General features: G+C 41.8%; 1 protein-coding gene across 1 annotated transcript; it reads left to right on the top strand.

Moving 5' to 3' along the window:
* The first annotated feature begins 10,526 nt into the window (after window positions 1-10,526).
* Window positions 10,527-26,776, top strand: LOC115148283 (gamma-sarcoglycan). The gene is made up of 8 exons (XM_029690226.1): window positions 10,527-10,568; window positions 12,365-12,550; window positions 12,974-13,075; window positions 20,486-20,576; window positions 24,671-24,790; window positions 24,987-25,059; window positions 26,089-26,212; window positions 26,452-26,776. Exons 1-8 carry the CDS (start codon window positions 10,527-10,529, stop codon window positions 26,623-26,625), a joined length of 912 nt encoding a protein of 303 aa, XP_029546086.1. The 3' UTR covers window positions 26,626-26,776.
* Window positions 26,777-27,014: the final 238 nt, after the last annotated feature.

Raw genomic sequence — 27,014 nt, 5'->3', positions numbered from 1 at the left:
TGCGGTGCCGCGCGTTGAAACACAGCTTCCCATTAATTTTCAATGGAAGGAAAGCGGAGAGGGCGGGGGACCGTTTTGCGACGCGTAAGTGGCATGGGAGGCAGTGAAAAAGTTCATTTCCCAACGTCATGCAAATCACCAGTGGCGACCACTGGGCGATGACCAATCATATCAAGTGGTTCCCATGATGAATTTGACGCTATGCGATTACAAGGTAGGATACTTTATTCAGCAAAGATGGCTGACAAAAATACTTGGATGGAAGCAAATGGAAGTAAATATAACATAATGAATCGTGCAAAAAAGTTGTTGAGAAGAATATGTTAATGTTGAGAAAATTATTATGCATATTTTTGGTCATAAAGTAAATTTACAAAAATCACTATTTAGCAAGCTAGCTGACGAGCTAACATTAGCCATCTAGCTTTATGGGTGAGTATGAAATTGTAATTCTGGTTGTTTAATGTTTTAGGGACTCCTGAAACAACCAGCAAACCAGGCTGTTGTCTTATGAAACAGTGGATGTAAAGACTTAAACATGCTAACACTGTCAGTCATCATAATCATCAGGAGGTGAAATACAAAACTGACCTTGGATCATTAACTCTGGGACTATGACATCTCTATCTGTATTTCAATGTAAAGCATGTCTTTGATAATACTTCCTGTTGACCTGACCAAGTGACCTCTCACCTCTGGTCCTGCTGTGCCCTCTATGTAGCCAGTTCAGATGCAGGAGGGGTTCACCGACACAGCTGATATAACCTAGAGGATTTAGGGAAAAGGGGGAGGGATGAAGTGAAGTAGAGAGACTGTTATTGAGAAAATAAGGTAGTTAAAGAGGCCGTGTTCAACAGGTATCTGTGTGTGTGGCCTCACCTGGTGTCCACACTGTGGCTTCAGAGTACTTTATACTGAAAAACATGCACAGACACACGAGGACAAACAATATAGCGTAGGCCCTCTTACCTATTCTTTGGTGGAGAAGGAGCCACAGTTATACACCTGAACCTGCTTACTGCACAACACAATCCATCGATCAGATTGATACATGAGTGTGTAAGTGTGGGTTATAGGGCGTGTATTTGTTGTTTTTCAATATGAGTGACTTAAAATAGCCCATTTTGTTTTTGTACAGACATCGCCCCCTTACCTAAACAGCAACCTTACTTGAAGAGGAAAAAAATCAAAAGGAAAGAAATTGGGAATTGAATAACTGCAGTTGACATAGCTAAGTAAATGGAAGAAACCTGTTATTGCAATGTGGATGGCTCTCAAAAGAGCCTTTGGTTGTGCATAGTGTAGTCTATAGTGTTGCCAGGGAACAGCACCCTCTTCGAAGAAGTAGGAGGTGAAGATCTCCTGCTCACAGATTGCCTCTCTTGCTGGATTGTTGGACCCCATCCTTGAAACATCCTGCAGAGCAGCAGACTTCTCATCTGGCATATGGTGGCGAACTGCAGATCCCCTCCTGGTCCCCATGTCCATTCTCATGAAGTTATGCAGGACACAGGTAGCCTTCACACTCCTGAATTCCCCAGGAGACAGTCCCAGATGGCCCTGGTCGCCCAAACTTGTAACTATAGGCAATCGTTTTGAAGAAATCTCCAATTGCAAGGAGTCTGTAGGAATATGGAAGATAATGTCATTATTAGATGTTTACATCACCATGTCATTGTGGATTACTAAAGTATAATATATCTTATAACAAATCATGATAACATTGGGATAGATGCATGTGCACACACATGCATGTGTAGCATGTGACAACAGCAGGATCATTTCAAGTATAGCATCACAAATGAATACATAAATACCACTTGAAGCTTAATTTTTTATTTCACGTTTATTTAACCAGGTAGGCAAGTTGAGAACAAGTTCTCATTTACAATTGCGACCTGGCCAAGATAAAGCAAAGCAGTTTGACACATACAACAACACAGAGTTACACATGGAGTAAAACAAACATACAGTCAATAATACAGTAGAAAAATAAGTCTATATACAATGTGAGCAAATGAGGTGAGATAAGGGAGGTAAAGGCAAAAAAGGCCATGGTGGCAAAGTAAATACAATATAGCAAGTGAAACACCGGAATGGTAGATTTGTAGTGGAAGAAAGTGCAAAATAGAAATAATGGGGTGCAAAGGAGCAAAATAAATAAATACAGTAGGGGAAGAGGTAATTGTATGGGCTAAGTCCCCAGGACTAGGACTGAGAACCACTGTTCTTTATTGGGACATCTTCATCTGCATACAGGCTTCTGAGGACAGAAAACATCAGAAGAATCAGACTTCATTATACTCAAATTATACAGCACTGAGCATTATGTTACTATGAGCATGCTTACTGGGAGAGGAACTACACAAAAGCACCTGCCCTATGCAGAATAGCCTACTCTCTCACTTCGACAGTTGGGCTGCTTTCCTTTCACCCTCTGCCATGGCTGTTAGCTAGCTACATACAAATGCATTTAGAGTTTGTTTTTTACAATGATAAATACACCAAGATAGCTAGCTAATATGAAGTTAGGTAGCTGGTGATATTTAATTCACTTATCTAGCTAGCTATATCGTATGTAAAAGTTGGCCAGCCCTGTAGCTAGTTTGCTAATAATACAACTTTTTTTTTTACTTGTGGACAATTGGAAACAGGGCAGAAAAGTTTGTCACCAGAGCAGTTTAGAGCATATTACTATTTACCTGTGAATAAATCCATTAAATGGAGAATGGATTAAACTAAATCAAATAAAATGTTATTGGTCACATACACATGGTTAGCAGATGTTAATGCGAGTGTAGCGAAATGCTTGTGCTTCTAGTTCCGGCCATGCAGGAATATCTAACAAGTAATCTAAGAATTTCACAACTACCTTATACACACACAAGTGTAAAGGAATGAATAAGAATATGTACATATAAATATATGGTTGAGCGATGGCCGAACGGGATAGGCAAGATGCAGTAGATGGTATAGAGTACAGTGTATATATATATATATATATGAGATGAGTAATGTAAGGTATGTAAACATTATATAAAGTGGCATTGTTTAAAGTGACTAGTGGTACATTTATTACATCCAGTTTTCAATTATTAAAGTGGCTAGAGATTTGAGTCAGTATGTTGGCAGCAGTCACTCAATGTTAGTGATGGCTGTTTAACAGTCTGTTGGCCTTGAAATAGAAGCTGTTTTTCAGTCTCTCAGGTCCCAGCTTTGATGCACATGTACTGACCTCGCCTTCTGGATGATAGCGGAGTGAACAGGCAGTAGCTCGGGTGGTTGTTGTCCTTGATTATCTTTTTTGCCTTCCTGTGACATCGGGTGGTGTAGGTGTCCTGGAGGGCAGGTAGTTTGCCCCCGGTGATGTGTTGTGCAGACCGCACTACCCTCTGGAGAGCCTTACGGTTGTGGGCGGTGCAGTTGCTGTACCAGGCGGTGATACAGCCCGACAGGATACTCTCGATTGTGCATCTGTAAAAGTTTGTGAGTGTTTTTGGTGACAAGCCAAATATCTTCAGCCTCCTGAGGTTGAAGAGGCGCTGCTGCGCTTTCTTCACCACGCTTCCTGTGTGGGTGGACCATTTCAGTTTGTCCGTGATGTGTACACCGTAGAACTAAAAACTTTCCATCTTCTCCACTACTGTCCTGTCGATGTGGATAGGGGTGCTCCCTCTGCTGTTTCCTGAAGTCCACGATCATCTCCTTTGTTTTGTTGACATTGAGTGTGAGGTTATTTTCCTGACACCACACTCCGAGGGCCCTCACCTCCTCCCTGTAGACCGTCTCGTCGTTGTTGGTAATCAAGCTTACCAATGTAGTGTCGTCTGCAAACTTGATGATTGAGTTGGAGGCGTGCATGGCCACACCGTCATGGGTGAACAGGGAGTACAGGAGAGGGCTGAGAACGCACCCTTGTGGGGCCCCAGTGTTGAGGATCAGCGGGGGGAAGATGTTGTTTTCTACCCTCACCACCTGGGGGCGGCCCGTCAGAAAGTTCAGGACCCAGTTGCACAGGGCGGGGTCGAGACCCAGGGTCTCGAGCTTAATGACGAGTTTGGAGGGTACTATGGTGTTTAATGCTGAGCTGTAATCGATGAACAGCATTCTTACATAGGTATTCCTCATCCAGATGGGTTAGGGCAGTGTGCAGTGTGATTGCGATTGCGTCGTCTGTGGACCTATTGGGGCGGTAAGCAAATTGGAGTGGGTCTAGGGTGTCAGGTAGGGTGGAGGTGATATGATCCTTGACTAGTCTCTCAAAGCACTTACCTTAGCTTTCTTGGGAACAGGAACAATGGTGGCCCTCTTGAAGCATGTGGGAACAGCAGACTGGGATAGGGATTGATTGAATATGTCCGCCAACACACCAGCGAGCTGGTCTGCGCATGCTCTGAGGACACGGCTGGGGATGCCGTCTGGGCCGGCAGCCTTGCGAGGGTTAACACGTTGGCTGTGGTGAAGGAGAGCCCGCAGGTTTTGGTAGTGGGCTGTGTCAGTGGCACTGTATTGTCCTCAAAGCGAGCAAAGAAGTTGTTTAGTTTGTCTGGGAGCAAGACGTCAGTGTCCGTGATTGACTGTAGACCCTGCCACATATGTCTCATGTCTGAGCCATTGAATTGCGACTCTACTTTGTCTCTATACTGACACGTAGCTTATTTGATTGCCTTGCGGAGGGAATAGCTACACTGTTTGTATTCGGTCATGTTTCCGGTCACCTTGCCATGATTAAAAGCAGTGGTTTGCGCTTTCAGTTTTGCACGAATGCTGCCGTCAATTCACGGTTTCTGGTTGGGGAAGGTTTTACTAGTCACCGTGGGTATAACATCACCGATGCACTTGCTAATAAACTCGCTCACTGAATGAGCGTATACATCAATGTTGTTGTCTGAGGCTATCCGGAACATATCCCAGTCCACGTGATCGAAGCATTCTTGAAGCGTGGAATCAGATTGGTCGGACCAGCGTTGAACAGACCTGAGCACGGGCGTTTCCCGTTTTAGTTTCTGTCTATAGGCTGGGATCAACAAAATGGAGTCATGGTCAGATTTGCCAAAAGGAGGGCGAGGGAGGGCTTTGTATGCGTCACGGAAGTTAGAGTAGCAATGATCCAGAATTTTTCCAGCCTGGGTCGCGCATTCGATATGCCGATAAAATTTAGGGAGCCTTGTTTTCAGATTAGCCTTGTTAAAATCCACAGCTACAATAAATGCAGCCTCAGGATATGTGGTTTCCAGTTTACATAGAGTCCAATGAAGTTCTTTCAGGGCCATCGAGGTGTCTGCTTGGGGGCGGGGGATATACACGGCTGTGATTATAATCGAAGAGAATTCTCTTGGTAGATAATGCGGTCAGCATTTGATTGTAAGGAATTCTAGGTCAGGTGAACAAAAGGACTTGAGTTCCTGTATGTTGTTATGATCACACCACGACTCGTTAATCATAAGGCATACATACACCCCCTTCCTTCTTCTTACCAGAGAGATGTTTGTTTCTGTCGGCGCAATGCGTGAAGAAACCAGGTGGCTCTACCGACTCTGATAAGGTATCCCGAGTGAGCCATGTTTCCGTGAAACAGAGAATGTTACAATCTCTGATGTCTCTCTGGAAGGCAACCCTTGCTCGAATTTCGTCTGCCTTGTTGTCAAGAGACTGGACATTGGCGAGTAGTATACTCGGGAGCGGTGAGCAATGTGCCCGTCTACGGAGCCTGACCAGAAGACCCCTCCGTCTGCGGTGCCGTTGTTTTGGGTCACCTACTGGGATCCGATCCATTGTCCTGGGTGGTGGTCCAAACAGAGGATCCGCTTCGGGAAAGTCGTATTCCTGGTCATAATGTTGGTAAGTTGACGTTGCTCTTATATCCAATAGTTCTTCCCGGCTGTATGTAATAAGACTTACGATTACCTGGGGTAACAGTGTAAGAAATAATACATAAAAGAACGAAATACTGCATAGTTTCCTAAGAACACGAAGCTGAGCTGTAATCAACTATTTACCCATTTAATAACCAGACCTTCATACAAACTTGCTAATCTGAATTCTTGACGCACAATGTGCTGCTATATGCTGCCAGCAAAGCCACAAGCGAGCCACTTGTGTGTAGATCACCGTTTGTCCTCCCGCGTCACTTTAACACAGAAAATCTCAGCTAAACATAGAATGAAGATGAATACCTGTGTCTCTGTGACCACCGAAAACATAATAGATTAATATAAATAGCCTAAAAAGCTTGCTGTGTTATAAACAAGCGAAGCAAGGATACTTAAAAAAAGGAAAACACAAGCAAATTTCATGTGCAATCGGTAGACCTACCTAGTAGCCTAAGCTTCTTAGGGATAGGCGTCCCGTCAACGGGCAGTTGTAAATCATGCAGCACCGTGTCACAATCACAGATTTTAGAGAAACAACAAATGTCAGTACATACAGTATAAGTGTCTTATATCGCCTGAAAGCTTCAATTATTGTTAATATAACTGCACTGTCCAATTTACAGTAGCTGTTACTTCGAAAAAATGCCATGCTATTGTTTGAGGAGAGCTCCTAACAACAAAACACTTTTTTCACTGCGATAGGTTTGATAAATTCACCTCTGAAGGTGAAATGTGTACTTACATTCTTAAATCTTGCTCTGATTTATCATCCCAAGGATCCCAGCGATAACATGTGTAGTTTTGTTAGATAAAATCATTTTTCATATCCTAAAAAGGTCCATATAGCATGCGCGATCGATTTTGTATTTCCACTCGTTCAATTTGTAAAGAAAGGAATCTTTAAAAATCTAACCCTAAACGTTGTTTCAACCAGTCAAATTACATCCGTATTTATTCCTCAAAGATCCTAGAACGTAACCAGACTTCACTATATCGTTAGGAGTGTAGTAAAATTGCAAGAATATGAAGAGTTAGGAGTGTAGTAAAATTAGGAGTGTAGTAAAATTGCAAGAATATGGAGAGTTGTAAATTATGAAAACTGGGTGTTTTGCAAATGTTGAACTTACAATACGGCTACTAATACTGGAAAAGCTCAATAAAAGTCCAAGTATACAGATTTGACGATATTCTTGCAGAAAAATGTATCCTTCACGATTTGCCCAAATGTACCTGGGTGACTTCACACTAAATGTCATGTAGCTTGCTCATACTTCAAGTTATCAGTCTGAAACTTCGCACATACACTGCTGCTCTCTTGTGGACATCATCGGAATTACAACCAGAGTGATGGCTAGATTTGGGACCTTTCTGTTGCATTTCAAAGATGGTGGTAAAAGAAAATCCAAAGATGGTGGTAGAAAAAAAAAATATTTGTATTTTCTTCTACCAGATCTATTGTGTTATATTCTCCTACATTCAATTCACATTTCCACAAACTTCAAAGTGTTTCCTTTCAAATGGTATCAAGAATATGCATATCCTTGCTTCAGGGCCCGAGCTACAGGCAGTTAGATTTGGGTATGTCATTTTAGGCGACATCTTAGCCGCTTCAATATTCGTATTTATATATTAGGCCTATAGGCTACTTTTATCTAAAAGTTCACGCAGTTCACTGTAGCTTAACCAATAACCTAAAGGTCAACCTTGGGTCTATGGCAACGTCGCTTAAATTGCTAATGTTGAGCAATTATGAAAACCATTTGTCATCATATCCTACAGTATCTTTAGGTCAAATTTATATTAGTTATAGCGAACGAGCGACTTTGACTTCAGCTTTATTAATTATTGCTCACAGTTTACACAAACTGAAAAAAATCTGAATTTAAATAATCAAACATTGCATTCAAAATAGCACGAGAAAACACTTAGAATAGATAACACAAATACAAACACTTGAATACATGATAGGCTACAGAACATTTCTTCTCTTGGTGTGAAAACTGTATTCTGTAAAAAATAGTTATGGGGCAATATATATATAAAGATGACTTTGAATAGCCATCAATCATTTAAGAGCTACAGTGAGCTCCTTAGCCTATATTCTGATATTGTTATCAGCACCAGACAGTACCTGTCACTACACAGTTAAGTTTCATTTTTTAACGAGTGCACTGCGTGGTGTTTTGGGAAACGGATGTGACATCTTTGGCAGTTATTTTTTAGAATGCATCATTAAAACACTCATAAGCTTAAGTTCCATCGCTATCGGGAAACCGGGCACAGAGCGACTAACAGGAGTGTAAAGTGCCTTGCTCAAGGGCAATTGGCAGATTTTTCACCCAGTTGGCTTGGGGATCCAAACCAATGACCTTTCAGTTACTGGCCCAATGCTCTTAAACCATTAGGATACCTGCCGCCCCTCTTATGCATTCTCATTTCCACGCCAAAACCACCACTGGTGTGTGTGGCCAAAGAGCTCTATTTTCATGTCATCTCACCAAAACACCAGTTCCAATCCAAGTGCCAACAATATTTAGCAATACCATCTGATGGATGACATGAAAATAGAGCTCTTTGGCTACCCATAACAGTGGTGGTTTAAGAGTTGAAATGAGAATGAACGAGCAGAAAACAACCCCATACCTACTGTAAAAATGGTGGTGGATCTTTGATGTTATGGGGCAATGTTTCTTCCACTGGTCCTGGGGCCCTTGTTAAGGTTAAACGGCATCATGAACTTTATCCAGTACCAGGGCATTTTAGCTGAAACCTGGTTGGCTATTTGACCAAGAAGGAGAGTGATGGAGAGCTGCATCAGATGACTTGGCCTCCACAATCACCCAACCTCAACCCAATTGAGATGGTTTGGGATGAGTTGGACCACAGAGTGAAGGAAAAGCATCCAACAAGTGCTCAGCATATGTGGGAACTCCTTCAAGACTGTTGGAAAAACATTCCAGGTAAAGCTGGTTGAGAGAATGCCAAGCGTGTGCAAAGCTGTCATCAAGGCAAAGGGTGGCTACTTTGAAGAATCTCAAATATAAAATATATTTTCATATGTTTAACACTTTTCTGGTTACTACAGGATTCCATGTGTCTTTTTTCATAGTGTTGATGTCTTCACTAGTATTCTAGAATGTAGAAAATAGTCAAAACAAATTAGATTGTGTGTCCAAACGTTTGATTGGTACTGCATATTGTTAATCAAAATCTTTATGAAGGGTGTCAATAATTTCGCACCCCACTGTATATACAATATACAATTAGTGTTTAGGCCACATAGCAATGAAATTCCTCCCTTCACATTACTTATTGTAAAAGTATAGACATTTTGGGGTATTTGTTTCATTAGTCCATGTTGATAGTCCCAAAATGTTTTGCGCGTCAGCAATCAAGTTTTCAAGATATAGAACTTTCAAAATGCAGAAAGTGTCACAAAATGCATTGTACTGGGACACTGTATTTTGAAAGTTCTATATCTTGAAAACTTCATTGCTATATGCAAAACATTTTGGGGTATGTATGAACAGTGGACCTATGAAACAAATACCAAAATATTGTTTTTGAGTAGTATTTTCTTTTAAACCTGATTGAGTTTTTCTGTTTGTCTTTCAGGCACCTCTTGTCATTGGAATTAATTAAGATCTATTTGTGTAGTAAAATAAAACCAACAAAAATAAGTCATGTGCAGTGTGTTCATTACTGGTATTTAAACTGAGCTATCATAGTGCTGCTCATTCAGAGAAAAGTTATAATTTGACAAAAATGAATGTGTGGGTCAATTTACTGTATCAAAATTACATTAGTTGTCATAAACGTAATTGGTGCAATTGAGGGTATTGAATGTGAAATTTGTCACCGTAAGATATGAGGCTGGTAGATTTTTAAACATCCTGAACGAAAACAGATTTGGCTGCCAAATTGGGGTTCAGAAATTGTCAATAAAAATCTATTACCATTTGAAAAAGAGCACTTGTTGCTTAAAACAAATTGGATTCCCTGGCCGAGGATGAACGTTGTTCATTATTGTACCAACAACCACCCAACCACCTGGTACCATGGTGATTTTAATGGTGAAACATTGTAACTTTACCTGTAGGGAGATTCGTCGGTGTAGGTTTAGGACTAAATCAAAACGTTGGTAATGCATGTATTGGTCTTCAAGTGGCTCATTAAAATGTGTGTATACTTAACAAACAGCTGTGCAAATTACTTTCCAAAATGTGATTTAAAGTTCTGAATTAATTATGTGTGCGCACTGGGATGTGTAAACTCCAAATCAACAAACCTGTCCTTGCGTGATGGCGCCCAGGCGCACTGGAGTGGCATGTTTGTAGTGATAACGCCCCCACAGGGAATTAGAATAAGCAGCCCATTATTAACACAACATTGCATAAAGGCATCATGTCACTCATTCTGGAGTGGAGTTCCAGTCCAGAGATGTTGAGTTGACAGGGTCGGGGGTCTTTTTTTATATCCAAATATCTAAAGCTGTGGCACCGTCACACCTTTAAGAATTTGCGACAATCTGAATTTCAGGATTGGCGCTATCGCAACAAGGTAATATTGGTGTAGGTATCAGACAATCACAAATTTTAAACGACTTTCTTTGCCATGAATATCTGGTTTTACGCCTGTAAATCCAACACCAACATGCCGGAGACGAGTTTTCTAGTCGTGCTGTCTGTCAAGTCGGTAAGACATTGGGGTATTTTTGTTTACAATGAGGAGGATTTGAATAGAGCGATGCACTGACCGACAGACAGAATCGCATGCGGAAAGGAAACGTGATGACTCGTGTTCATTCGTACAGTTTAGGATATGTTCGTTCACAGCATCTCTACTTTGAGCGAATATTTAGGTACAATCTTTCTCTAGTGTTAAATTATGAATGACTGAATTATAAAATGATGATATTATGAAACCTGTCCTTGGTGCTGATTGTTTGTCAACAGCACGTTTTAATTAATAATATCAACATTCAATATGCACAATGAATCATATGCAATGATTATTAATATTATTACAAAAATCTATAGGTAATTCTGAAATAATAATATCAGCAACCCTTTAGCAGAATGCTGTACTGAAAACACCTTTATTTTCTAATGAGTCTGAAATACTGTATCTCTTATGTCTCTTTTATCTCATATACCTGACTGGGCTTTTTTTCTACTATTCTGCAAAAAAGTTTTGGACAGAGAATAATTACATGGTTTTTCACCTCCAATGGATACCCATAGGTAGCCCATAACTTAGGCTGAACAAAGAGAATGGAGAAGTGAGGCAGGCAGAGAAATGTGGGTACCTAATGTAGACCATATAATGCAGGAGAGCGAGCCAAAGTCCTCATGAGGAGGGATGCTAAGCATCACTCAGTCAGTGCCGATTCGGAGCGTGATTCATGACATCTTGCTGGTAAATGCCAGGTCCATGGGTCTGAGCTCCATACAAAAGCCCCATTGCCTCTGCAAAGGAGGGAAACTTTCTCTCTGAGACTTTGGTAAGAGATGCTTATTGTCATTGATTTGTCTGTCATTGGTTTAGGAACAAGCTAGTAGTCTGAAGATTCTGCCCTATTGTTTATCATGTTGCGTCTTGTATGTCATATGAATTAAATGTATTTTTAAGTAGCATATTTCAAGATTTCAAGATCAGAACTATTTTTGTCGCTATGGTATAAAAATATGTAATACATTCCCTGAACATGAGTCAGATGATGTAAAAACCAGCAATCTCTTAAAGTTATGTTACGGAAGATTCATTTTTAACCATCCCACCACTTATTCCCATACATTGTTCCCCAGTTTCAGTGGGGGAATACTGAACAGCTCATTAGGATGCTTTGAACAGGAACTTAACTGACATGTAATTACTGGGGAGATTTAGCAGAGGAGTTCCTGTTTTTTCTTTTTAAGGGGTTCTTCAAAACAAGATCTCATTAGTGTTCAGTGCTGTTCACCCTTTTGGAGGCAAAGTTATCATATCCATCTCATCTTGATCCTTTCAGTTATTTAAAGCATGTTATGTATAGATTGAGAAATGTACAGTTCACAAATACATTTAGGATTTTGGGTCTCATATCCACTCTAAAAATAATTTCCTCATACTGAAGAGATGCCATAAATTAAAGGCTTCTAAACATCCAAGATTCAAATTGACTGGACTTCTGCTCAAAAGGATAATTTCACTATCACCACTTTTGAAGCATTCAGTTTTCTGACAAGTTTCTAAACAAGGTACTGTATAATAATTGTTTATCTAAATAAAGTAATGCAACAGCAGATTACATGACTTCAATGCAATGTGGTCACACATATAGCAGCACATTATTGCATCTTTACTTCAAATTTGTATGACTTGTACACATAACATGTTGTATGAACATTTTTCATTGTGATGCTCCATATTTATGCTATGTTCCCCAAGGTTGTAGGTAGCCTATTCTGCATCCGTGCTATAACTGTCCTTCTCAGCTGATGGTTTTGCAGCAATACCCCCCGCCAGCAGAGGGTGCTGAAGGCCCGGACACAGAGGAGCAGAATGATGATCACAGGCTGGGGATCTATGGCTGGAGGAAGCGCTGCCTCTATCTGCTGGTGCTTCTCCTGCTCTCCACCCTGCTGGTCAACATTGCCCTGACCATCTGGATCCTCAGGGTCACCTGTCTCAACACAGTGAGTGCATTTCAACAGTATTTCTCTTCTCGCTTGCTATGAGGTTCCCTCTGACAATTATGAGTAGGTGGCCAGGAGAAGGATGCATGAAATGAAAATTAAATACTTTTGAGATTCACACAGAGTACATGCTTAGTCTAGTTTGCTCCGTTCAGTATTTATCAGTGACAGTTGCTTATTACTAGACATCCTGGATGAGATAGCCTATCTTGAAATAGGTTTATCTATAATAAAACAGGGAAGTCATTTGTACACATTTGTCTAGTTAAAGACCATCGAGGCATGTCGGCAGTCTCACAAAACACTTCAGAGGTACGATAAGATAACTTTAACTCTTCTGGAGGAGAATATCAGCATATTACAAGAGCAAGAATGACCAAACAGAGTTTGTATTGAAAGTTGATTTCCTCCTGACTGTTTCAGGAAGGAATGGGGCAGCTGAGAATTACATCAGATCGGGTGAGGCTTGATGGAGTGTCCGAGTTCCTCTTCTCTCTCTACGCCCAAGAGATACACTCCAAACAGGTCAACTAATTCAAGTTCTTTACATTGAACATTTACATATCCTCCTGTTTCCCTCAATGTTCTGATCACAGCCCTATACTATGTATGTGATTTGAGGAGTTAGCAAGGTAACTTTAGTCAACTCTGTGTTCAACTCAGGATTACCGGTACCATGAAAGTGGCTCACTTTTTACATTTACATTTTAGTCATTTAGCAGACACTCTTATCCAGAGTGACTTACAGTAGTGAATGCATACATTTCATACATTTTTTTTTTCTCTTTTGTACTGGCCCCCCGTGGAAATCGAACCCACAACCCTGGCGTTGCAAACACCATGCTCTACCAACTGATCTACAGGTAACGAATCCTTCAGAACCAACCTGCTCCTGGGCAGGCTAACTAACCTGCTCCTGGGCAGGCTAATTCAGTGCTAACTCCACTTATACTGAATGAAGTGTCTGAGCCTTGAGTTGAGGACCAATGAAATCATATTCCCTCCTTCTTGCAAAGATTGCATTATCATCCCTTTCACCATGGATTAAATATTTTATTCATCAAATGTTTTTGTGTAAAAAGATTGAAATACCTATGTTACTATCACATTTAGTAATGACAGGATGCATTTCAAACTTCATCCACAGTAAAAGTTTTGTATGACTTTTTATACAATTATTTTATTGATAGGAGTGGGGGGAGGTGGTTGTGCATTGATAAGCACACCAAAGACAGCATTAACAATAAATTATACAATAAAGACGGCAGTTCAACAAGCCTGTTTCACACCGTAGCCTGCTTGATTGGCAAGATAACTTTTATAATTTTGATTTCGCCACAAATGAAAATGTGGCACTGACTCGCCCATGGATTGACGTTTCAGCATTGTCTCAGTGAAGAGTTTGGCGTTTGACTAGCTAGTAAAAACCAATTCATGCTTGATCTGTAAATGTGGTCGACGGCGCAATTGCGGAGCCTTCAGAGACATGCAGCGCACACATTTTGTAACAATGCAGAAGACTCTGTATAGCTACGCATTGACATGATTGGTTGACGGTAGGTGGGGCTGAAGGTCCGGTATAAATACAAACTCACATTCTTGACAACATCCTTCACAACAGCTCTGCGAAGAGCAACACATGAATGCCCTGCCTTCTGCAGAGGCCGTATCACCGTAAATGAATGAAGCCTGAGCTGGAATGTGAAGCTAACTGAAGCTGGCTAATTTCAGAAAACCCTGAGTAGATGTAGCTTTAATTGTAGTATAGCCCTCTGATCAGAGTGACACTCAGTCTTGCCAAAAAATTTTCAGGGAAAGTTGCTCGAGGTAGGTCAATGCTAAATGACGTTGTTATGGCTCTGCGCGATGACGTCATTACGTAATAACGTAAACCCGCGACATTATGTAGAATACGCAATAATGCAATAATGTTACTCAAATTGACTGGCCATCTCTGCAAAAAATATGATTTGACATTTGCTAGTTTAGATTTATTGTTTATTATCACATATTTTTATTTGTAAAAGTAATACAAACACAACACATTTTATATGATCAGATATTTTTTTTATTGAACAATTACACATTACACAATATTAAACAATTACATTTAATTTATTTTCTTTTTAACTAGTAAACCTACACATTCTGAACAATTATAAACTCAGCAAAAAAAAGAAACGCCCCTTTTTCAGGACCCTGTCTTTCAAAGATAAATCGTAAACATCCAAATAACTTCACAGATCTTCATTGTTAAGGGTTTAAACACTGTTTCCCATGCTTGTTCAATGAACCATAAACAATTCATGAACATGCACCTGTGGAACGGTCATTAAGACACTAACAGCTTACAGACGGTAGGCAATTAAGGTCACAGTTATGAAAACTTAGGACACTAAAGAGGCCTTTCTACTGACTCTGAAAAACACCAAAAGAAAGATGCCCAGGGTCCCTGCTCATCTGCGTGAACGTGCCTTAGGCATGCTGCAAGGAGGCATGAGGACTGCAGATGTGGCCAGGGCAATAAATTGCAATGTCCATACTGTGAGACGCCTAAGACAATGCTACAGGGAGACAGGACAGACAGTTGATTGTCCTCGCAGTGGCAAACCACGTGTAACAACACCGGTACAACCGAACATCACACCTGCGGGACAGGTATAGGATGGCAACAACAGCTGCCCGAGTTACACCAGGAACTCACAATCCCTCCATCAGTGCTCAGACTGTACGCAATAGGCTGAGTGAGGCTGGACTGAGGGCTTGTAGGCCTGTTGTAAGGCAGGTCCTCACCAGACATCACCGGCAACAACGTCGCCTATGGGCTCAAACCCACTGTCGCTGGACCAGACAGGACTGGCAAAAAGTGCTCTTCACTGACGAGTCACGGTTTTGTCTCACCAGGGGTGATGGACGGATTCGCGTTTATCATCGAAGGAATGAGCGTTACACCGAGGCCTGTACTCTGGAGCGGGTTCGATTTGGAGGTGGAGGGTCCGTCATGGTCTGGGCGGTGTGTCACAGCATCATCGGACTGAGCTTGTTGTCATTGCAGGCAATCTCAACGCTGTGCGTTACAGGAAAGACATCCTCCCTCATGTGGTACCCTTCCTGCAGGCTCATCCTGACATGACCCTCTAGCATGACAATGCCACCAGTTATACTGCTCATTCTGTGTGTGATTTCCTGCAAGACAGGAATATTAGTGTTCTGCCATGGCCAGCGAAGAGCCCGGATCTCAATCCTATTAAGCACGTCTGGGACCTGTTGGATCGGAGGGTGAGGGCTAGGGCCATTCCCCCCAGAAATGTCTGGGAACTTGCAGGTGCCTTGGTGGAAGAGTGGGGTAACATCTCACAGCAAGAACTGGCAAATATGGTGCAGTCCATGAGGAGGAGATGCACTGCAGTACTTAATGCAGCTGGTGGCCACACCAGATACCGACTGTGACTTTAGATTTTTACCCCCCCCTTTGTTCAGGGACACATTATTCAATTTCTGTTAGTCACATGTCTGTGGAACTTGTTCAGTTTATGTCTCAGTTGTTGAATCTTGTTATGTTCCTACAAATATTTACATATGTTAAGTTTTCTGAAAATAAATGTAGTTGACAGTGAAAGGACGTTTCTTTTTTTGCTGAGTTTTGTTTTAAGCAGTGTTTGGTAGTTAGTTAACATGCTACCTAACTGATCAACAATTCTCGGTACACGCTAATAGCAAGGTATATATGCTATCTTATAGAACAAGAAACTTAACTCAAATAATGATGTGTGCGCTAGGCATCTCTCTCCAGCTCTCTCCGGGTTGTTGTGCTGCTTGGCTGGCTAGCTGCTCAATGTGTTCCTCCAGATATTGCCACTGTTCTCCCCTACACTGCAGTGCACACTGCCACTATCAGCTGTGTGTCTCCGCCAGTTCCAGAAAGTCCACTCCTTGCATGCGTACTAAATATCATAAATCATAGATTCAAGGAAATTCTCTTCATCTTCACTGTCCAACTGCATTGTCACGGAGCTGGAACCAGCAGAAGAGGATGGAGTGGCATTAAAGCTGTATGCTGCTGTGGTGCCAAACTGCTGCAGAACATCACTTGGTAGTTTATACTGGTAACAGTTTTCACCAGCCAGCTTCAGTCCATACCGCACCAGGAGTATGGAGTTGAGAGTGTGCAGTGACATTCTATTTCTTAACTTTGACTTGACCACACTCATTTGGCTGAACAGCCGTTCAACCTCCGCATTTGAGTGTGGCAAGGAGAGGGCAGTGAGTGCAGCTTTGCACAGTTCTTCAAATGGATTTGACCCGGAAGAGTCCGTGTAGTTATACACTTCACTCCAAAACTCGACTGTATTTCCATTGGGAAACAATTTTATCAACTGTTTGGGGCTGGTACCGCAGTAGCTCAGCTATTTTAATAATTTCAGTGGTGCCTTTATTGTGCTTTAGCATTTCCTTAACACTGAACAAGGCCATGTTTCGCAAGGCTTCTAGGTTGTCTGGGAGCCTTGCTTGCAGCTCCTTGCTTAAAGCAACAATGTAGTTGATGCACTGTCTCCGAATGACCTTTTCGTCCTCTGGTGCAAGACTGAGTTGGTACACCATGCTCTCGAAAAGGTAGCCAAGATACAGTGATGTACTGAGATGTCCATCAATGGCATCCTTCAGGACATCCATTTTTGCCACAGGGTTGACTACTCTTCTGCAAATTTATGTTAAGAGGTGTACCAGAATGTCCAAAAGCTTGACAGGATCTGTTTGCTCTCCCTCAAATGACTTCACTGCAACTTGTGCGTTGGACAGTATTGATTTCAAGAATGTCAGGTAGACGTAGATGGTCTTGTCCATGTACATGGAGTGGAGCACATCCGCCATGTAGCAACGCTCACTGGCGTTGGTCAACTCAGAGTGGAGTTTCAGTTCTTCCCACTGGCTCAATTTACGAGTTACCGCAGGCTCAATCGATAGCCGACGTGGCACACATTTTGGTGATCTGCAGGGGTTTCTGGCCACAATTAATGGTGGCATATACTGTTTGTACGCCTCACACCTTTTTGGGGAAATCGAAAACCAGTTGTAGGTTTCTTTGATTAAGTATTCAACACTCCTAGGGATGGTTTCTTTGGATGCTGCACTGACAGCCAATTGTACAGAATGGTACACAGCAAATGAGTACCAAATTGGGCAATGCACCTTCTTCCTTTAAAATCTTGTGCACCCCGTTGTGCACCCCAGTCATCATGGACACATTATCTGGTTTCCGAGCTGGTCATGGGTGCACCTCAGCCATGCTCAAGGTCCTAAACGATATCATAACCTCCATCGATAAAAGACAATAATGTACAGCCATCTTCATCGACCTGGCCAAGGCTTTTGACTCTGTCAATCACCGCATTCTTATCGGCAGACTCAACAGCCTTGGTTTCTCAAATGACTGCCTCGACTGGTTCACCAACTACTTCTCAGATAGAGTTCAGTGTGTCAAATAGGAGGGCCTGTTGTCCGGACCTCTGGCAGTCTCTATGGGGGTGCCTCTTTTCTCTGTATACATCAATGATGTTGCTCTTGCTGCTGGTGATTCTCTGATTCACCTCTACGCAGACGACACCATTCTGTATACTTCTGGCACTTCTTTGAACACTATGTTAACAAACCTCCAGACGAGCTTCAATGCCATAAACCACTCCTTCCGTGGCCTCCAACTGCTCTTAAATGCAAGTAAAACTAAATGCATGCTCTTCAACCGATCGCTGCCCGCACCCTCCAATCCGTCTAGCATCACTACTCTGGATGGTTCTGACTTAGAATATGTGAACAACTACAAATACCTAGGTGTCTGGCTAGACTGTAAACTCTCCTTCCAGACTCACATTAAGCATCTCCAATCTAAAATTAAATCTAGAATCAACTTCCTATTTCGCAAACAAAGCACCCTTCACTCATGCTGCCAAACATACCCTTGTAAAACTGACTATCCTACCGATTCTTGACGTCGGCGATGTCATTTACAAAATAACCTCCAACACTCTACTCAGCAAGCTGGATGTAGGCTATCACAGTGCCATCCGTTTTGTCACCAAAGCCCCATATAATACACACCACTGCGACCTGTATGCTCTCGTTGGCTGGCCCTCGCTACATATTCGTCGCCAAACCCACTGGCTCCAGGTCATCTATAAGTCTTTTCTAGGTAAAGCCCCGCCTTATCTCAGCTCACTGGTCACCATAGCTGCACCCACCTGTAGCACGCACTCCAGCAGGTATATTTCACTGGTCACCCCCAAAGCCAACTCCTCCTTTGGCCGCCTTTCCTTCTAGTTCTCTGCTGCCAATGACTGGAACCAATTGCAAAAATCACTGAAGCTGGAGTCTTATATCTTCCTCACTAACTTTAAGCATCAGCTGTCAGAGCAGCTTACTGATCACTGCACCTGTACACAGCCTATCTGTAAATAGCCCACCCAACTACCTCATCCCCATGTTGTCATTTTTTCTCTCCTTTGCACCCCAGTATTTCTACTTGCACATTCATCTTCTGCACATCTATCACTCCAGTGTTAATGCTAAATTGTAATTATTTCACCACTATGGCCTATTTATGGTCTTACCTCCCTTATCTTACTACATTTGCACACACTATATATAGATTTTTCTATTGTGTTATTGACTGCACGTTTGTCTACCCCATGTGTAACTCTGTGTTGTTTGTGTTGCACTGCTTTGCTTTATCTCTGCCAGGTCTCAGTTGTAAATGAGAACTTGTTCTCAACTCGCCTACCTGGTTAAATAAAGGTGAAAAAAAAAGATCAGTGCCAATACCCTGAAGATTCTCTTTTTTAAAGTTACACTTCTCAAAAAACTCAATGACCGCCTTTGCTATTGATCTGGCATTGCCCCCCTCCAATTCAATCAGCCTGAGAAATGTGGACACAACGGTTATTTTTTTAGTACTGAAATACCGAAACACCACACCCAGGTATTTGGAAGCAACTGACATCAGTGGACTCATCCAAAAGGAGACTGAACTTCTCATCCCCCACATCTGATGTTACCCTTTGGAGAAAATAAGGAGCCAATACTCCCCTAATAATTTCTGTGCACTTGGTGCGGTGCATTTGCAAGTTTGTTGCTGGCACGGATTCTGAAAAAGCAGCTTTGCAAGCCATACCTAAATGGTCGCATGCTAGCAGCAAACAATGCTCCGCAATGGCCATTGCCATAGTAGCTTCTGCGCTTTTGCCAGTTATCCACTTTCTTAACGTAATGCAGACTGCGTTGCGGAGTTGTCCGGTTTTGATTTATTTATATGCTTTGCTGTAGCACAATGTTTTTTGATGTCATACATTTTTGCAAGCATATCTGATTTGCAGTATGCACAGTATGCCCGAAAATCATCCCCAATTACTGGCTTCAGCCACCCTTTAAATTCAGGTACAGACTCCCACTCTTTTCTGTACTTCTGGCTGTACAATTTTGATTGAGACATGTTGTTTGATGTTGTAAATTCTGTTCAAGATCAAACATTCGTGACCAACTATATTCATTGGGTTTATCTCGTCGAACGCTGCAGTCATCCAATGATGATTTGCAATTTACTGAAATTGCTGCTGACCTGCTGCTGCCTGTGCACGAGCTGAGCGCCTGCTGCTGACATCACTCACAATGCACTTCTGCAGTCAGGCACCTGTGTTGTGACAGAGAAAATAATTATTTTGTCATTTATAGGGAAAATGCGTGCATTTTAGCGTTTGAGTCACTTTTCAAAAGTTGCTAAAAGTTCCAAAGAAATGTTTAAAAGTAGCTACATTTGTTGCTAGGTGCTGTTTGAAAAAAAAAAGTTGCCAGGGTAGTCTGAAAAGTTGCTAAATCTAGCAACAAAATTGCTAAATTGGCATCACTGGTGACACTACACTCAAACACTGTTCTCTTGCTTCACAGGACACCTCCCTTCTTATCCACTCGGAGTCCCAGAATGTCACGCTCCAAGCCTGCAATGGGAAAGGAGGTGTGTTAGGTAGCCTTAACCTGGGTAAGAGTCCATCTTTGCTAGCTTCATCTTTATTAAGAATGTGATATATATATATATATATATATATATATATATATATATATATATATATATATATATGAGAAATACTTTATATCCCTACATTTGATGGCTAATATAAATAGCCTGTGGGTGTTTACCTAAGTAGATGTCCATGCCCCCGCTGAAATATAATAAGCATAATAAAAATATCCCCCCCAAAATCCGTCCGTTTAAGCTAGAGATATGTTTTTTGCATTGGATGCGTTTCAATCCACCGCATTCACCGATGTCGCACTTCTGCATCTGCGGTGAAAGGTGACAGAGCTAGAGCGGTGTTTGTCAGACCATGAGACATCCCAGAAATCGGTCTTCTCACAAAATAGTCTGTAGCGCCCGAACAGTTTGGCCCACAAACTATTATGACCCCTCTATGGAAAGATGCTGTACGACCCCCACAAGTGTCTTAGGCTGTACCGACTTCAGACGAGTCCCATCTGCCAATTTCTGTCTGTAGCATCCAAACAGTTCGGGGTACACGCTAATGACTCTCACAAACACATACATGTCAGTTGTGTTGCTCTAGGACGCCCACAGGCCCCACAAGACTCGTCTGAAGGTCCACTGTTACCATTTGAAAACATTTATGGAAGTACAGTATATGGAGACTGTTTAGTGCCAAAAATAAGGGGTTAAATACAAGTAAAAAATTAAGGTTCCTGATCATTCTTATACACTACATGACCAAAAGTATGTGGACAGCTGCTCGTTAAATATCTCATTCCAAAATCATGGGCATTAATATGGAGTTGGTCCCCCCTTTGCTGCTAGAACTGCTTCCAATCTTCTGGGAAGGCTTTCCACTAGATGTTGGAACATTGCTGCGGGGACTTGCTTCCATTCAGCCACAAGAGCATTAGTGAGGTCGGGCACTGATGTTTGTCGATTAGGCCTGGCTCGCAGTCAGCATTCCAATTCATTCCAAAGGTATTCGATAGGGTTGAGGTCAGGGCTCTGTGCATGCCAGTCAAGTCCTTCAACACCGATCTTTGTATCGCTTTGTGCATGGGACATTGTTATGCTGAAACAGGAAAGGGCCTTCTCCAAACTGTTGCCACAAAGTTGGAAGCAAAGAATCATCTTGATTGTAATGTATGCTGTAGCGTTAAGATTTCTTTTTGCTGGAACTAAGGGGCCTAGCTCAAACCATGAAAAACAGCCTCAGACCATTATTCATCCTCCACCAAACTTTACAGTTGGCACTATGCAGTCGGGCAGGTAGCCAGACATTGAAGCGTGATTCATCACTCCAGAGAACGCGTTTCCACTGCTCCAGAGTCCAATGGTGGAGCGCTTTACATCACTCCAGCTGATGCTTGGCATTGCGCATGGTGATCTTAGGCTTGTGTGCGGCTGCTCGGCCATGGAAAACCATTTAATGAAGCTCCCGACGAACTGTTCTTGTGCTGGTGTTGCTTCCAGAGGCAGTTTGGAACTGGGTTGTGAGTGTTGCAACTGAGGACAGACCATTTTTACGTGCTTCAGCACTCGGCCGTCTCGTTCTTTGGGTTGTGTGGCACAATCTGTTGGTCCATGTGGTAAATCTTGTATTTAATGTTTTTTTAGGCTAATAGCATTAAGGCCAATTTTTCATGAAAGTGTTTTATTTATATATTTTGGGGGAAACTTCAAGCGGTCTTAATTCTAAATCAAATAGCTAATTATCCTTGGTATCACCTTCTTAAAACAATTCTATATAGTTTAGAAGTACTCGCTCCCACGGCTTAGACTGTTCTGGGTTATATTAGGTATGAAGGTAAGACCCAGATGCAGACAATGTCAAATTAACAATGGTTTAATAATCCAACAGGGGTAGGCAAAAGACAGGTCAAGGCAGGCAGGGGTCAGTAAACCAGAGGTGGGGCAACGGTACCGGATGGCAGGCAGGCTCAGGAAGAGTGGTCAGGCAGGCGGGCTCAGAGTCAGGACAAGCAAGGGTCAAAACCAAGAGGGCGAGACAAAGGGAGACTGGTAAAAGCAGGAGCTGAGACAAACACTGGTTGACTTGACAAACAAGACGAACTGGCAACAGACCAACAGAGAACACAGGTATAAATACACAGGGGAAAATGGGCGACACCTGAAGGGGGGTGGAGACATTCACAAAAACAGGTGAAACAGATAAGGGTGTGACAGGTTATAACATAATGAGGGTGAGAGCGGATTTCAACATTAATTATCTCCCAACTTAATGCATTCATGCTCAATGCTCTTTAAAATGGCGGTGTCCTCTCCATGTACTGCAGTTGAAGTCGCAGGTTTACATACACCTTAGCCAAATACATTTAAACTCAGTTTTTCACAATTCCTGACATTTAATTATAGTAGAAATGCCCTTTCTTAGGTCAGTTAGGATCACCACTTTATTTTAAGAATTTGAAATGTCAGAATAATAGTAGAGAGTGATTTATTTCAGCTTTTATTTCTTTCATCACATTCCCAGTGGGTCAGAAGTTTACATACACTCAATTAGTATTTGGTAGCATTGCCTTTAAGTTGTTTAACTTGGGTCAAACGTTTTGGGTAGCCTTCCACAAGCTTCCCACAACAAGTTGGGTGAATTTTGGCCCATTCCTCCTGACAGAGCTGGTGTAACGGAGTCAGGTTTGTAGGCCTCCTTGCTTGTACACGCTTTTTCAGTTCTGCCCACAAATTTTCTATAGGATTGAGGTCAGGGCTTTGTGACGGCTACTCCAATACCTTGAGTTTGTTGTCCTTAAGCCATTTTGCCACAACTTTGGAAGCTTAGGGTCATTGTCCATTTGGAAGACCCATTTGCGTCCAACCTTTATGCTGCCACCCCCGTGCTTCACAGTTGGAATGGTGTTCTTCGGCTTGCAAGCCTCCCCCTTTTTCCTCCAAACATAACAATGGTCATTATGGCCAAACAGTTCTATTTTAGTTTCATCAGACCAGAGGACATTTCTACAAAAAATATGATCTTTGTCCCCATGTGCAGTTGCAAACCGTAGTCTGGCTTTTTTATGGCGGTTTTGGAGCAGTGGCTTCTTCCTTGCTTAGCGGCCTTTCAGGTTATGTCGATATAGGACTCGTTTTACTGTGGATATAGATATTTTTGTACCCGTTTACTCCAGCATCTTCACAAGGTCCTTTGCTGTTGTTCTGGGATTGATTTGCACTTTTCGCACCAAAGTACTTTCATCTCTAGGAGACAGAATGCGTCTCCTTCCTGAGCGGTATGACGGCTGCGTGGTCCCATGGTGTTTATACTTGCATACTATTGTTTGTACAGATGAACGTGGTACCTTCAGGCGTTTGGAAATTGCTCCCAAGGATGAACCAGACTTGTGGAGGTCTACAATTTTTTTTCTGAGGTCTTGGCTGATTTCTTTTGATTTACTCATGATGTCAAGCAAAGAGGCACTGACTTTGAAGGTAGGCCTTGAAATACATCCACAGGTACACCTCCAATTGACTCAAATGATGTCAATTCGCCTATCAGAAGCTTCTAAAGCCATGACATCATTTTCTGAAATTTTCCAAGCTGTTTAAAGGCACAGTCAACTCAGTGTATGTAAACTTCTGACCCACTGGAATTGTAATACAGTGAATTATAAGTGAAATAATCTGTCTGTAAACAATTGTTGGAAAAATGACTTGTGTCATGCACAAAGTAGATGTCCTAACTGACTTGCCGAAACTATAGTTTGGTAACAAGAAATTTGTGGAGTGGTTGAAAAACAAGTTTTAATGACTCGGTAATGTGTTTCGGTAATGACCCTCATTAGGCAACTCAATGGATCACATTTATGAAGCACCTTTCATTTTAGAATCTAAGCGTTTTTCAATATTGGGGTTAACTCGCATCTCCCACTACCTACTGTATGTGTACATGGAGATAGAAAATAGCTGTTCTGCTAAATCAAACACTCTCCACACACAGTTATTGCTGTGTGGGTAGATGTGTTTGTAACATTTGAACTCAACTCACTGTGTGCATCCATTCACTTAAGTGTTAATTAAATGTCTACTGTGTTTTAATCACTTTGGTAATATAATTTATTACTTGTATTTAGGTCCACAATCCATGGAAAGCGTAGGACAACATTTTGAGGTGATGACAAGCACTGGGAAATTGTTATTTTCTGCTGGTACAGAACAGGTAGTTGTTGGAGCGGATAAGCTAACCATTACAGGTATGTGGGCATTTCACACTATTCAGAGAGACAGTCCAACTTTGTTGAATCATGAAACATCCTTTGCTAGTTTTGTCTGATATACTGTAACTGTCAGGGATATGGTAATACATACAATGTCTGCATACTGATTCACATGATGTTACTATAAGAATAGAATCAAACTGGGCAGCGCTCCTACATTTGTGTTCTACAGGGTCTGATGGTGCTCAGTGTGAACATTCCATAGAGACATCCCTGGTCAGGGCAGAGCATTCCATGGACTTGAGGTAACTTTAAAATGTTGACACCTTATGGCAGTTTTTATCTGATCATTGGGGAGAGAGGCCTTTGCTTTTCTTGTATTGTTAAATTAGAGTTTTGATAATTTTGTCTCCATTTCTTGTGACAGAAATAATCCCACCTTGGGTAAACAATATAACGATTAAACATAATTTGTTGTCTTACAGTCAACGTATGTATCATACAGCAGGGCAACATTTCCCAGACATCTTCTCTCGTCAATATAAATGTCCCATCAACAGCAGTGTCCGCAGTGGTGTAGTGCAGGCTGCAGCACAGATGTAACAGGCACAACAGTCCCCCGCTCTGGGGTTCGGAGCAGCGTGTGTTTCCTGTGCCATTGTTATCTCTCCCTCCATCTTGGTTTCCCCAGTGTGTGGCCCTCAGAATGCACAGCGCTCTGCTCACTCTCTCTCCCTCAGCATACAAAGTGTCCTACCTTAACGAATCCTAATCCTAATGCCACACACTCCATGCACTGCCAGTGGGTGGGAGTAGAGACCTCGTCTTTTGTGTACATGAGTGGGCAGACCTATAAGTTGGGACTTATGTATTCAGGGGCTTTACTGTCAATGTAAAGAGATGCTTTTGTGGAAATATGCAAATCCAATTTACATGTTTAATTAAGATAAGAGGTATTAAGCTAATTTCTGATTTGGATGGATCAAGGGGCCTCATAGCAACAGCTTGGAGATGGTGTGCATAAATATTCATGTCATTGGCTCATATTGCTCGGTGAAAACCCCCATTGAATTTGTCCACAGTTCTTTCAGTCTCTGCCGATTTCCAACAAATGAAATTCAAATATGTTCTGAATTCGAATTGATAACATGACTAAATACATTTGAATGTAGACTGAATAAATGTGCTAAACTGGTAATGTATGGATTTTCTGCCACCTATAGGCTTAATTCAAGTCCAATTCGGCATTCTAAGTGTAAAGTATGCACCACTTGTGTCCATTCTCTTATTATCTAATATCCTTTACCGTATACTCTGTCTTTCTGTGTGGTCAGGCTAGAGGCCCCCACCCGTTCCCTCCACCTGGATGCTCCAAAGGGAGTCCATATCAAAGCAGTGTCCGGCAGCGGCCAGGCCGTGTCCAGCATGGACATCTCTCTACTCTCTATGGACGGAATGGTAAGAAGAGGCACCACTAAATCTAGGATAGCACACATGGCAACACTTTTTACTTCAGTGTCCTGATTACAATACTTAATACACTGTTTACAAATTCATTTGCATTGGAATAAGGACACTGTCATGTTTCCAAATGTATTTCTTATTGTTAGCAAAAACGAAATAACTGTCTTCTTATATTTCATGTGCTCAAACAAATAATGAATATAGCATCATATTATTTTCCTCTCTTTCTGCAGTTGATTCTGGATGCTGAGAGGGTGCAGCTGCCCAGGTTACCTCTGAGTGGAGAGGGAGAGAAAGGGAGTCCTGGGGAGCAGTTGTATGAAGTGTGTGTGTGTCCTGATGGAAGACTGTACCTATCCAAAGCTGGTCACACCTCCACCTGCCATGACAACAGTCACAATTGTTAAAAGACCACACTCTATTATCTTGAGATTTGTATTGACCTGGGATCATCTTTATACATACAGGACATCATCATAGATATGCAGTCAGTCATGTCTTGCCTGAAAGTTATGCAAAGTGCATTTTAGAAAAATATTAAAGTTCAGAAAACATTTATATATTTGAATCGTTTTTTTTCACAGCATTATATCTAAAAGATGTACATGCAAGGTGTTCTACTCTAGTGGCACCAACTGTGTTACCTTTTTTGTCTGAGAATAGTTTCATTAATTATATTTGTGTATATTTTCATCCCGTTCACAGTAAACAGATGTTGGTTATGATATTGTACAACCGGACAACATGTATGATACTATATGATATTGTACGACCGCTATTCCATCCATGACGTAAC

Source organism: Salmo trutta, chromosome 15 (assembly GCF_901001165.1).
Source record: "Salmo trutta chromosome 15, fSalTru1.1, whole genome shotgun sequence".
In the NCBI taxonomy this organism is placed as follows: domain Eukaryota; kingdom Metazoa; phylum Chordata; class Actinopteri; order Salmoniformes; family Salmonidae; genus Salmo; species Salmo trutta.
Note: the sequence above shows the minus strand (reverse complement) of the source record. Positions and strands in the feature narration are given on the sequence as shown.

What these genes read in the sequence shown, in the direction of transcription:
- LOC115148283 (XM_029690226.1), top strand. Translation starts at nt 10,527, where the DNA reads ATGCCGGAGACGAGTTTTCTAGTCGTGCTGTCTGTCAAGTCG. An exon ending in AAGAGATACACTCCAAACAG is followed by an intron (nt 13,076 to 20,485) that starts GTCAACTAATTC and finishes CTTGCTTCACAG; the next exon opens with GACACCTCCCTTCTTATCCA. An exon ending in GTTAGGTAGCCTTAACCTGG is followed by an intron (nt 20,577 to 24,670) that starts GTAAGAGTCCAT and finishes ACTTGTATTTAG; the next exon opens with GTCCACAATCCATGGAAAGC.